The 14,017-nt window shown below is 40.0% G+C and overlaps 1 protein-coding gene across 1 annotated transcript in view; it reads left to right on the top strand.

Annotated features, from left to right (window-relative positions):
* dock2 (dedicator of cytokinesis 2) overlaps positions 1 to 14,017 on the top strand; it is a 97,335-nt gene that overhangs the window by 71,056 nt on the left and 12,262 nt on the right. The window contains exons 27-34 of the mRNA XM_028959487.1: positions 7,610 to 7,708; positions 7,969 to 8,063; positions 10,522 to 10,600; positions 11,898 to 11,998; positions 12,087 to 12,145; positions 12,331 to 12,479; positions 12,905 to 12,990; positions 13,759 to 13,915. Coding sequence (XP_028815320.1) covers positions 7,610 to 7,708; positions 7,969 to 8,063; positions 10,522 to 10,600; positions 11,898 to 11,998; positions 12,087 to 12,145; positions 12,331 to 12,479; positions 12,905 to 12,990; positions 13,759 to 13,915 — 825 coding nt within the window. The remainder of the gene's footprint in view (positions 1 to 7,609; positions 7,709 to 7,968; positions 8,064 to 10,521; positions 10,601 to 11,897; positions 11,999 to 12,086; positions 12,146 to 12,330; positions 12,480 to 12,904; positions 12,991 to 13,758; positions 13,916 to 14,017) is intronic.

The raw sequence follows: 14,017 nt of genomic DNA, 5'->3' as shown, positions 1-14,017 counted from the left end.
CAATTATCAGAGGACGCAATCTTGTATACAAGTAATGAGGCCTGCAAATACACACATGCACACATACTCACATAAAATAACTCATGAATGGATGCTCAGAGAACAAATAATGGCAGTTGCATGATGGGATAGGAATCTGGTCTCACCTTGTGTCCAGTTTTATTTGGCCTCTAATGAACCAGGATGGAAAGGAGAAGATTGTGTCTAACTGTGGGTCTTTGTGCTTGGGTCTATACAAATTACTTCACAGAAATTAACACACAAACACATACACATCGAGAAGGCAAAACACATTGAGCTAGCGCCTAAACAAACAGGCTGCAGGTCTGACTTATGTTTGCTTTCTCTAAGCTCTTTTTAATTTGACAATGAGCATTGATGAAATGAGATCTAGCTCTACCTGAACATGGTATTCAGAAAAAAGCAAGAGAAGAAGAGAGAGAAGGGGAAACTGAATAAGAACCGTGGCTGATGAATAGAAGTGTGACAGGAAAGGAGGTGAGCAGCTAGGTCATATCATTGTAAATGAGGAAATCAAGGGAGAAGAGTGACAAGGGAAAAAGGGAGAGAAGACAATAGGCTTCAGCAGCAGGAAGCAGATTTGAATTGGTGGTGTGTGTGTGTGTGTGTGGGGGGGGGGGGGGGGGGTTGTCTGCTCAGCCTGGGGGAGAAAGAGAGAAATCAGGACACAGGAAGTGACCAAGACTCTCGTATGAGTCTAACGAACAGTCCACAGCCAACATCACTCCCTCTAAATCACTCTTTCATACATGAACACAAATTCACTATCTGCAGCACTGTTTTCAAACTGGTGCAGGCACAGTGCTACACACTAACCATGGCATGTATTTGCTAGAGTAAAGTCAATGGTGCCCTCAGAATACACATAAATAAATAGATAGAACAAGAAAACAATGCTTGGTTATTATCTGCATTTTGAAGAAGATGAACTATTATTATGTAAGATTGTGTTGGCTCCATTAGTGGTATTTTGGCTGTGGTGATCATGTTAGTTTGGGTTTGAATGGGAAGTGTTATAGTGAGGTGTGGTTGTGAGGTTGTGTTGGCTCTAGTAGTTCAGTAATGAGGTAGTGTGTGGTTGTGAGGACTGTATTGGCTATAGTAATGCAGTAGGAGCAGTGGTGGCCTAGCGGTGAAGAAAGCAGCCCCGTAATTTGAAGGTTACCAGGAAGGTAATGAAATCCTATGTGTTAAAACAAAAATTACAGTATGGCACATACATAGTTTTTAAGCCATGGAGCAGTTCTATATATTTTCAGGAAAGTGTGGCTAAAAGAACATTTGCTCAATAACAATTAACAATATAATATGTATATTGTAAGCTTTGGTAGAGTTAGGTAATGACTAAAAAAATAACACTGAACTCTAGGGTCTCTAGGGTAAATTATTGATATTAGAATAATATGAGTGAGCAAGATTTAGGTAGATGGTGTTCTGAGAAACAAAGAATATCATGGGTGGAGTTAGATAAATCCCTAGTATAACATCTGTGTCCTGCTTTTTCTATAATCTCTGTCCAGTTACACAAGTCTCCGGACAAAGGCTGTGTGGATGGGTGGCTGTGTGTAAATATATATTTTTATGTTCATATGAAATGTGAGATTTCTTGTTCTTGTTATGTCTACTGTGTAATTTAAGTTCTAATTATATGACTACATTCAGCAGTTTTTGGTTATATAATAATATTGGTAATCTAGCACTCAGATTTTCCTGTGTGTGTAAAGACATTTGAGGACAGTGTTAATCTCTGTGAATAAGTGCATGTGCTTTGACATCCATATGCATTGGGGGATGGTAGACACAGTATGTGTATGTGTTGTATTTGTTTCCTTGTTAAATCCTATTAGTACTGGTTTTCCTGTGTCTACAGATCACATGAACAAGGGTGTAATAATGGGACCACAGTAGACATTTTTTGGTACTTTACACTTGTAAAACCGTGGAGAATTGAGTAAAAACCTCTCTCTCTACACACAAAAGCACTGCATTTAAACCACTCCAACTTGATGTTACCTGGCGGAAGGAGGCATGGCACAATAGCGGTTAAAAGGATGAGCAGCTTCTAATTTATTAACACCAGTAAATTATTATTGCAGTTACATGTGAATATTGTATGTAAAAAGGTACCAATGTTACGGAGATAACCAAAATGAAAGACAGGAGGAGAAGATAGAAAAGGACAGCACAGCTTGAACCATGCTTCAGAGACATCACCTGATCCAGGAGAAAAATGGGAGAAGAGAAAAGACTCGAAATCCGGAAAGTCCGGTTTCAATGGAAAAGCAGCTGAGAAAGAAAGTGAAGTCCCGCTACCACACGTGAACAATCCTTTATACATTTGGCCCACAGGAAGTTGCCACTGACCAATCAGAATGTGTTGTTTCTGTCTTGTCCTGCCCCCTTGGTCTCCCATCTGGGGCAGACAAAGGCAGGGCAGGGTATCACAGGGTATCACCTGTGGCAGGCATTTCACACCTCTTGCCATTTGACAAAGATATGGAAAACGGAGGTGTTGAATCTCCATGCAATACAAAAGCACAGAAACAATTCAAAAACACAGAAACGTCATGGTCTTGCGACATCCCATCTTACACCCTTGTTATGTATTGTATTATGTATTATGAGGAATTAGCATGTGTCAGGGCTGTCGGTCATTGCGATTTTAAACTAAACAATTTCTGTCTGTCTGTCTGTCTGTCTGTCTGTCTGTCTGTCTGTCTGTCTGTCTGTCTGTCTGAAAGAAAGAAAGAAAGAAAGAAAGAAAGAAAGAAAGAAAGAAAGAAAGAAAGAAAGAAAGAAAGAATGAAAAACTTAAATATAACATGGTCACAAATTACCAATATTCATACTCTTTGCTCGGAATTTAGTAGAAGCACCCTTTTGCTCTAATACAGCCTTTTTGGGAAAAATGCAACAAGTTTCCATACCTGGAATTGGGGATCCTCTGCAGAGGCAAGATGGATGGTAAATGTTAGTGGACAGCTATTTTAGGTCTCTCCAGAGACGATTAATTGGATTTAAGTTAGGGTTCTTGCTGGGCCATTCAAGAAGATGTTGTGAAGCAATTCCTTCATTATTTTAGCTGTTTTAGGGTCTTGTTGGAAGGCAAACCTTTGGCCCAGTCTGAGGTCCTGAGCACTCTGGAGAAGGTTTTTGCTGCCACCACCATACTTCACTGTTGGAACTTTATTGGACAGGTGATGAGCAGTATCTGGTTTTCTCCATACATACCATTAGAATTAAGGTCTCTATCTTGGTCTCATCAGGCCAGAGAATCTTATTTCTAACCATCTTAGAGGTGTTTTTTAGTGAACTCCATGCTGGCTTTCATGCATCTTGCACTGAGGAGAGGCTTCCATTGGGCCACCTTGACATAAAGCCCTGACTGGTATAGGGCTGCAGTGATGGTCAACTTTCTATAACTTTCTCCCATCCCTGACTGCATCTCTATAGCTCAGCCACAGTGATATTTGAGTTCTTCTTTACCTTTCTCACCAAGGCTCTTCTCCCCTGATAGCGCAGTTTGGCCGGTTCTGGTTGCAGAATGTCTTCCATTTAAGGATTATGGATACCACTGTGCTCTTAGTAACCTTAAGTGCAGCAGAATTTTTTTTGGCCAGATCTGTGCCTTGCCACAATTCTGTCTCTGAGCTCTTCAGGCAGTTCCTTTGACCCCATGATTCTCATTTACTTTGACATGCATTGTGATCTTTAAGGTCTTATATCAACAGGTGTGTGGCTTTCTGAATCAAGTCCAGTCATAATAATCAAACACAGCTGGACTCAAATGAAGGTCTAGAACCATCTCAGGGATGAACAGAAGAAATGGACAGAACATGAGTTAAATATAGCAGTTGAGTATAACAGCAGTAGTAACTTCAGAATGACTTAAAACAATAAAAGAACTTATCTGTCCAGAATACAATCATGAAAATGTCATACAGAATCAAATAACCCTTCTAACCATTTTTTATTAGTGGCAGTAAGAGTTTTTGAATGCATGTGTGTGTGTGTACTTCCTACATGAATGGTTTTGCCAGGGGTTATCTGACACACATACTGTACCAAAACCTGAAACTGAAGTAAGCCTATATTAATATAAATCATGTAAATGGTAGCAGGGAGATCATCTGTCATTGGGGTAATATAAATAAAAAACACCACAATGTCCAAAGTCCAAAATTCCCTGCAGCCTGGAGTGACCCATGAGCACAGAGTAATGACCTCATCACTATAAGAGTAAAAAAATAAATAATATTAATATATTAATATATATATGCAAAATAAAATATTTCTCTAAAAGTCACATACAGTACTGCACCAATGAAAAAAGTGAAAAGGACACTGCTTTTTATCTAAGTGATATGAAATATTTTAGCTTATGTATCATATTCCAGACATTTTACTGCTCTTGTTTCATGTACACTCTTGTCTCATGTGTACTGATTGGCCTGAGTGTCTTCATCAATAACAGCTGGTGCAGGAATGCTGCATTCATCTCTGTGCACTGTTCCGAGCTCACAGAGGTTTCAACAGTCAGATGCAAATTGTGCTACATCCCAAAAGAGTTCACTGCCATGATCATCATTGCAGTATACATCCCTCCTAGTGGTAGAAATAATGCTAAAGCTAGTGGTGCACTCAGTGAACTCTACAACATAATCAGCAACCTACAGACAGTCTACCCGGACAGCTTCTTCATCGTCGCGGGAGACTTCAACAGTACAAACCTCAAAACAGTACTGCCAAAATTTCATCAGAACATTAATTTTGCAACACGAGGGGACAGCATGTTAGACCTTGTTTACAATCCTCCCCCACATTGGACAATCAGACCACATCTCCATACTTCTCACCCCAGCCTACAGACCCATCATCAAGCCATTCATACCAGAGAGGTGAGAACGTAGCCATCTCTGCCCTCCAGGACTGCACAGACTGGGAGATGTTCAGAGATGCAGCCACCTACGACCACTCTGTGGACTTGGAGGTGTACACAACCTCAGTCACCAGCTGCATTGGTAAGTGTGTTGAGGATGTCACTGTCTCCAAGACCATCATCACCCAACCAAACCACAAACCTTGGTTCTCTGCTCAGCTGCACCACAGCTCAGCCTACCTGCCTCAAAACCACCAAGATCATCCCAGTCCCAAAGAATCAAGTGGGATTCAAGTGGGATTTGAACCCGGGTCTTCTGGTTCACAGGCGAGTGTGTTACCCACTAGGCTACTACCACCCATGATGCAGTCTCGTCTGCCTTTCACACAACTCTCTCCCACCTCAACAAAAAAGACACTTACGCCAGAATGCTGTTTATTGACTCAGCATTCCATACTGTCTTCCCTCAGAAGCTGGTAATGAAGTTGGACCTGTTGGGAATAAGTTCTCCTCTCTGCAGCTGGATCTTGGACTTCCCAACAGACAGGCCTCAGTCTGTGTCTATAGGAAATAACACATCTATAGGAAATAACATGACCAACAACGATGAGTCTGCTTACAGAGAGGAGATAAAACATCTGGTGGATTGGTGGATAATGTCACCAAGACCAAAGAGACTTCAGGAAGAAACTGACTGTCCCCACCCCACTGCACATTGATGGATCTGCTGTTGAGATCTACATGACAGACGACCTCTCCTGGAGCCTCGACACCACCTCCAGCCCAGCAGCGTCTGCACTAAAGAAGGCCAACCTCCCTCCTCCCATTCTCACATTATTCTTCCACAGGACCATTGAGAGTGTTCTGCTGCTATATCACTGTCTGGTACGGGAACGACACTGTCGCTGACAAACTCAATTAATTTTGCACATCTCTGCTCTTTTTGCACATTTTTGCTCATTTTGCATGTTTGTCTTGTCTTGTGAATGAACACATGTGGAGTTATGTACTTAACAAAAAAAGGTGAAATAACTGAAAACATGTTTTATATTCAAGTTTCTTCATAATAGCCACCCTTTGCTCTGATTACTGGTTTACACACTCTTGGCATTCTCTCGATGAGCTTCAAGATGTAGTCAACTGAAACAGTCTTGAAAGAATTCCCAGAGGTGTTTAGCACTTGTTGGCCCCTTTGCCTTAACTCTGCAGTCCAGCTCACCCCAAACATCCCGATTGGTTTCAGGTCCGGTGACTGTGGAGGCCAGGTCTCCACTTTTTGTCAAGTACATAACTCCAGATTTGTTCATTCATTGTTTTGATGCTTTCAGTGAGAATCTACAAATGTAAATGGTCATGAAAACAAAGAAAACACATTAAATGAGACAATTGGGGATCCAATGCGAAATGGCGACAGCGTAGCCTGCATACTGTGTGTCCTGCTTATCAATACAGAGTGTGTGACATTCATTCCTTAGCTTCGTCTTGGGTGACACAATGGGATTTGGAGGAGGCCAGAGGAGAGAAGCAGTGGCATCACAATCCTATGTGTAAAATGAACTCTATCCCCTGTGGACTGTTCAGTCAGGGTAATCAGTGAGTGTCTTAGACTTCTCTGACATGTTACAGTCCATTTTGAGCTTTATGGAATATATAGCAGTAATGGAAATCATGTTTTGGCACCTCCAAAGTTGGAATCCCAGCTCAGACCTTGTGTGTGTGGAGTTTGCACATGCTCTCCCAGTGTGTGTGTGTGTGTGTGTGTCTGTGTGTTTATTTTCAATACAATATTCCTCTCCATCTGTAGACTCTTTGCATGTAGAAGAGATTTTTTACAGTGTTGGAAGAGATCAACACCCAGTTCTTTCAGAACATTTTTTTGTGTGTGTTTTATACTGATGTGGGTTTTATACTGGTAATGTATTAATTTATTTGGGGATGGGAGTCTGAACACATCCAGACCCCTGTTGTATAGAGTAACAGCATTAATGAAATGTTGTTACAGAATAATAAAGAGGAGCTGTCTGTGGTGTTGATTCCTGAACCATCACAGACTTGGTTTAATTAGGCACATTGAAGGGTCGCCTTTAATTATCTGTCACCCAGAACAATAATGACCCATAGGAAGTGTCTCCAAATGCCATAGAAAGGTCATTTAAAGTCTCCCACTCTCACACACTTGTGTGCATACACACATCCGATCAGCAGAGCACTGGCAAATCCCTGACAGTGGTCTGAGCAATGGTGTTCATCCCTCTGTCTGCATGCATCCATCTGTCATTTATCACTTCCCTCCCCAGCAGGTTGCTCATCCATCATCTTCCCATTGCAGCTCTCTCCTTCACTTTACATTTAGAAAGAGAGAGAGAGAGAGATGAGGAGGGTTGAGGTGCCCCTGGAAATAGGTGCTGAATGATTGAGGGATGATTAGTAATGTTGTTTGTCATTTTCGTCTCTCTCTAAAAAAATTCTGAGATCTTATCAATCTCAGTTTTTCCTCCTTTGTCTTGACTTTGACCTTGTTTGTGTAATTTCCGTTGTGTATGTCTTTAGCCAATTTATTGATAAAAATGTTGTGCGATGTTGAGGTGGTGTAAGAAACTGGTTGGTTGAGAATATATTATAAATATCCTGTACATATGTCTTTCTTTCTTTCTTTCTTTCTTTCTTTCTTTCTTTCTTTCTTTCTTTCTTTCTCTGATGTTCTCTCAGTCTCGTGTGGTGGCTTGCATGACTGCCATTCTCAACCAGATGGATGACAGACACTACTCCAGTTATATTGAGACTTTCACACGAACATCTGACTTGGTGGTAAGATGCATACTATACATACATACTGTACATACATTAGCACAGGCATGCCTACACACTTACTGATGACAGACATCCTGACAAATATGCATATAATTTGTCAGGCAACCTGCTGTGGTCTCAGTCATTAATAGTTAATTACTGTCTTGTTGCTGTAAGATTATGGTGCAGCTGTGAGAAATTTCTTCCTACTGAGCTGGAACAAAATGAAGAGCTTAGACACACACACACATAAGCCCTTACCATATTTCTCACTGCAGGATTTCCTGATGGAGACCTTCCTGTTGTTCAAGGATCTGATTGGTAAACATGTGTACCATTCTGATTGGGTGGCCATGATCATGGTACAAAACAGGTAAGTACTGCATACACACATACATTTACAAATTGGCTTTAATGCTGTTTTGATTGTAGTTTGATATTATTGTTTAATTATTATCATGTATTCCTGTATATATTGTTTCAAGATTCAAGATTGGTTTATTGTCAGTACAACAAGTATACACAGAATACAGTGTATTGAAATAATGTTACATACTATCCTTTGATTGTTAGTGCTATTTGCACTCTTTGAATTCTGGTCCTAATTTTAGCAAGATAAAAGCAGGTAGCCAGAATAATAGAAATAAAATCAGAGTATAGAGCTAAGGCTTCAAAACCTGAAACTGAAACAAGCGAATATAAATACAAACTGTTTAAAGCAAAAAAGGAGGTCACCTGTCAATTGTGGAACGCATCACAATGTCCAACCTGGACCGATAATGACCACATACAGTCACTACAATGACATCAGATACATTCAGAGCATCCAGAGCTCAGGGATTACCCATGAGTCTAGAGAAATGAGCACACCTCTTCATTATTATTATATGTATGTGTATGTGTGTGTGTCCAGTCATGGCCAAACATTTTGAGAATGACACAAAGTTGGCTGCTTTTGCTGTTTTTTGATCTCTTTGTCATTTGTTTCTGTGGTGTATCGAAGTTTAATTACAAGCATTTTATAACTTTCTGTGACACCCTGAGGCCATCACAGCTGGTGCCAAAACACCCAGTCACATGAGTCACATGATTACTCAGGACTCCTTGAAAAGAAGGTCGGCAGCACCCAGTAGGTGCTGCGACATTGAAATGAAATGGACATTGTTTTCTGCAGTGTTTTTGTTCCTGCCTTACTGACACAAGCCTTAGGGTTTGTTTAAATTTATTTTGTGTGTGTGAGTGTGTTTTTTTCTGCCATTGCACAATTTGATTAAAAAAAACATCTTTACCTTTCAAAATATCCTGCTTCTGTGCCTTCTTCCCCCTTGGACCCTGAGACGTGACTGTTTCAAAGGTTTTTATGGACAATTACAAAATTAAAAGTAATGCATAATTACAAGTTTATGCACAGAGTTAATTCTTGCTGTGTTGGTCCTTTTTGCCAAGACCTTTGCAATTCGCCCTGGTATGCTGTCAATCAGCTTGGAGTTTGTCAGAATTTGTGGGTTTTTGTTTGTCCAGCCGCCTCTTAAGGATTGACCTCAAGTTCTCAATGGGATTTAGTTTCAGGGAATCTTCTGGCCATGGACCCAACATTTCAATGTTTTGATCTTCCTGGATGGTTGGGATAAGTTTATTCATGGCTGTGTTTCTTAGGCAAAATTGCGAGTGAGCCCATTTCATTGTATGAGACGCAGCCCCACACATGAAATGTCTCAGGATGCTTTACTGTTGGCATGAGACAGGTCTGATGGTAGCACTCCCTTTTTTTTGTCCAGATAATCATTTTACCAGATGCCCCAAACAATCAGAAAGGGACTTCATCAGAGAAAATTACTTTACCCCAATCCTCAGCAGTCAAATCCATGTACTTTTGGCAGAATATTAGTCTATCCTTGATGTTTTTCTTGGAGAGAAGTGGCTTCTTGACACCAGTCCATCTTCCAAAAGTCTTCAGTTCCCTGTGCGTGCAGATCCACACCTGCCTGCTGCCATTCCTGAGCAAGCTCTGCACTGGTGGCACCCTGATCCTGCAGCTGATTAATCTTTAGTAGACAGTCCTGGCACTTGCTGGACTTTCTTGGACACCCTGAACCCCTCTCCTTGAAGTTTTTGATGATCTGATTAATTGTTGATTTAGTTGCAACCTTAGTGGCAGCAATATCCTTGCCTGTGAAACCCTTTATATGCAACACAATGATGGATGCAGATTATTCCTTATAGGTAACCATGGTTAACAGAGGAAGAAGAATGATTTCAAGCATCACCCTCCATCACCCTAAAAAAAATAATAAAATAAAAAATAATAAAAATAATAAAAAATAAAAATATTTATAAAAACATTTGATTTTATATAACTAAAAACTCTTTATAAACAAAATTTTAGACTTGTGGTACTGAAAACACACAGCAGAGACAAGCTGTATCAGTTTATTTAGGAATGCCAAGGTGTGCAGGATCAAAAGTCATTAGAAGTTTACACTGTTCCTTAACATCCATGAAAAGCATCACAACTTTCTAACAGCCCCCTGGCTCGCACAGATGGAATGATGCTAAAAGACTGACACAGAGGATTCTTCCATGGGGCGACTCATGTCACGAGATAGCAGTGGAGAGGGAGAGCGAAAGGGGAAAGAAAAATGGAAAGGGAGTGTGATAAGGCAGACAGGATAGAGGAACATAAAGAGGTTAAGAGGTTAATGAACAGAAAAAGAGTCAAAATGAGAGAATGAACTGGAGCTATGGACAGGCTGGTGTGTGAGTGTGATCAAGACTGTCATGTCAATGATATTTTTAATGAGAAAAGCTCGGTTTTTATTCCCTCCAATCAGAGTGTTTCTCAGGGCCATCAACACCTATGCAGAGACCATGATTCACAAGTTTCTGGACAACAATAACTTTGAAGTGCAGGTATGTATGACTAATATGATTGAAAACTGAAAATTATTGTTTGTCATATAAATAGTTAGGTATAACAAGTTATGAAAGGAGCCTGGAGAGTGCACCTTTAATAAATTAAAGACAAATGCTCTTTTATGTGCACCAGCATTGAGAAATTAGTTCCTCAACAGTTGTTGAGGTAGTATACAGTTTTTTAGTTTTTTAGTTTTCTAGTACAGTTTTCTATGATCCGCATTAAGTGGATAAGGCACGTCTCGATATTAAAACGGCTGTGCTCTAATACAACATAATAAGAAATTAACACCTCATAACATTTTTGGCTCCTGTAAGTCTGATTCTAAAAAGTAAAATAATGGACATTTAGCTGAATCCAAACATTTTACTGCGAGAAGCCCAAATGGTGAATTTCATGAATATTTATTTCATACTGATACTTTTACAAGAATCTGTATTTGGCATTTGTATCATGCTTACACAGTCTGGTACAGTTTAAATAAAAGTATTATGATTGCTTATTGAAGATGTATAGCTTATTAATGATATAAAAATCACCTAGGTGTTCATATTAACCAAAAACTGTGATACTTCTTAATTTTAACATCTTAATCTTAATTCCAAATTAAAATAATTTAAATGCTTCATCTTCTGAAGGTGTCTGTATCAGTCTTCCAAATACTTTCCCTCATTATGTGTTGTGATGATCACAAAACCTCACATAATTTTAATGTTGAGATAATTTAATTTTCATGCTCATTAACCATTCAGTGACACTCATTTTCTGTGAAAGGGGGTATCATCCTCCAAAAAAACACATTGAGAGAAATGTTTCAGTGAAGGTGATGGATCACAATTATTTATGGAACTTTTTCACTGCACAGTACTGTCTAAACTGGAACCCCCAAGTGAAAGTGAAAACAGCTAACAGTGCACACAACGAAATTTGCCCTCTGCTTTTCACCCATCACCCATGGTGAGCAGTGGGCAGCTGTGAAAGGCCCCTGGGAGCAGTAACCGCTAGGCCACCACTGCCTTGCAGATGTTGCAGGCCTGCTGAGGTGATTGTTAGTCTAGCTGCTGTATTCTACTAAAATCATTGTAACCTATGTTATTTTAATTGGTTGACAAAGTTCGCAGATTTTGGGTCAGTTTAGAAGGTTCAGCTGTTACTCTAGGCATTACTGACACTGTGTGCATTGAAGTGATTTTCAGTCATTTGTCACATGTGCTTGTTTGAAAGTGAATGTCTTGTGATGGGACTGTCACAAGTGTGATATTTCTTCATTTTAACTTTTTTTCTATCCCCTAGCTGTGGAACAACTATTTCCATTTGGCAGTGGCCTTCATTACCCAGGAGTCTTTGCAACTTCAACACTTTTCACATACAAAGAGGAACAAGATCCTGGCAAAGTGAGATTTTAAATTGCAGCTTAACTGTCACTGGCACTCTGAGGTGTTTCTCATCCCTGTTCTTTTCTGTGTCTCTTCTGTATCTCAGATATGGAGACATGAGGAGGTTGATTGGGTTTGCCATCAGAGACATGTGGTACAAACTTGGTACGTACATCTGAGTGTGTGTTGGCTCTGGTTCTCTCGGCCATGGCTGGCTTGACATCAGTGGATACTGCTCTTGGGTTGGGTTAAGGAGGTTAATATTGTATACCTACAAAATGAACACAGTGACGAGAACTGCATTTAAGGAATATGGGTTCTAGCCATATTTCTGTCTGTGCATGTCATAGGGGTGAATAAGATCTGTTTCATCCCTGGTATGGTGGGCCCTATCCTGGAGATGACCCTGATCCCGGAGGAAGAACTGCGCAGAGCCACCATCCCAATCTTCTTTGACATGATGCAGTGTGAACACAACCACTCTGGACACTTCAAAAAGGTTTGTAAAAAAAAAAACAATTGTACACAACCACAACTTTAATCAATAAAATAGATAAAACTTGCTAAACTGAATTTCTTAGCAGTTATAAATAAGTGAAAAGATTGTCAGAATTTGGTCAGTGTTGTAAGATTTATGGCCTCAGGGATGAAGGATTTTCCTTGTTATGTTCTGGATACCTAAGGGAAGGAACTGAAACTCATGATGCAGGGGATGCATTGCACCTTTTATTGGGATTTCCTTCCATTGTGCTCAGTTTACAATACTACTAACAGTAGTACAATACTACTAACAGAAACACACACAGAACAGCTCTTCTAACTTATGAAAGCATCTCTGACACTCAGTTCTCATGATCACATTATAATCCAGTGGTTGCATTTGAAAAAGTGATGTTGTTTATCTACTGCTTATCTATTTTCCAGTTTGAGAACGAGATCATTTTGAAACTGGACCATGAAGTGGAGGGTGGAGGAGGAGATGAAAGATACATGGAACTGCTGCAGGCTATGTGTGTATATCCAGACAAATGTGCACAACTATGTTCACATCAACACACAATCACATCCACCTTTGCAATTAACATCATGCAGTGCCACTCACACATGCTTACGTTAATGCAGAATTCATTAGAAATATTTGCCCCTAAGCTTTGCACACAATCAGTACCACTCCTGCCATATGGCATCATTACACAATGAGCTGTGAGAACCGATTTTTAATTAATAAAAAAATCTGTACATTAAGAGGACATCAGCAGTCCAACTTTAAAAGGATGAGACAGCCGCTCTAAATCTTTTCTGTAATATGTGGATGCTTACAAAAGCTTACATAACCTGTACAGTTCTTATTGTTTAACACCAGCAGTGATCAGTACCATTGTTTTGTGCAATTAGTTTAGAACAATTATATTGAGTATATTCAGTGAATCGTCTATTTTCCTTCATTCAGCAAAAACAGTCAGATCTATGGTTTTTGTTTGTTAATTGGCTAAATATTTAGGCAGTGTTTTTTACATGGGTAATATGGGTGAAACATTAATGCTAGCTAATATTAGTAGTGAATTCAAATGAACAATTCACTGTAAAATTCTTCTTTACTGTCATCAATTAAAACAACAGGAAAACATTAATCTGCCATGTTGTTGGTGACCAGAAAAATGGCAAATTCAAACTTTTCTTAAACTTGATTGGGGGGTTGGGTGTTAGTTTTACACCCAATTTTTGGAATGTACTTGCTGTTCTTTACTGTCTTGTTTATGTGGTTTTGTGAACTTCAGCCTGTTGGACTGCGGTGAGAGATGTCCACCGCTGCTCGTGGAGGTGAAGCATTTTGTGGCACTGGTGAAAGGTCTCCTTGAGCGTCTACTTGACTACCGGACGGTGATTAGTGACGACAGCCGCAACAACAGAATGAGCTGCACCGTCAATCTCCTGGTGAGCGCCGCCCCCCCGGGAACTACTGAGGGAAAAAATATATTCCCACTAGTCCACGTCAGTATTCTACAGCAACTCTCTTCCCAAGGATAAAAACAAGGG

The sequence above is a fragment of the Denticeps clupeoides genome, chromosome 18, assembly GCF_900700375.1.
Source record: "Denticeps clupeoides chromosome 18, fDenClu1.1, whole genome shotgun sequence".
NCBI classification, from domain to species: domain Eukaryota; kingdom Metazoa; phylum Chordata; class Actinopteri; order Clupeiformes; family Denticipitidae; genus Denticeps; species Denticeps clupeoides.
Note: the sequence above shows the minus strand (reverse complement) of the source record. Positions and strands in the feature narration are given on the sequence as shown.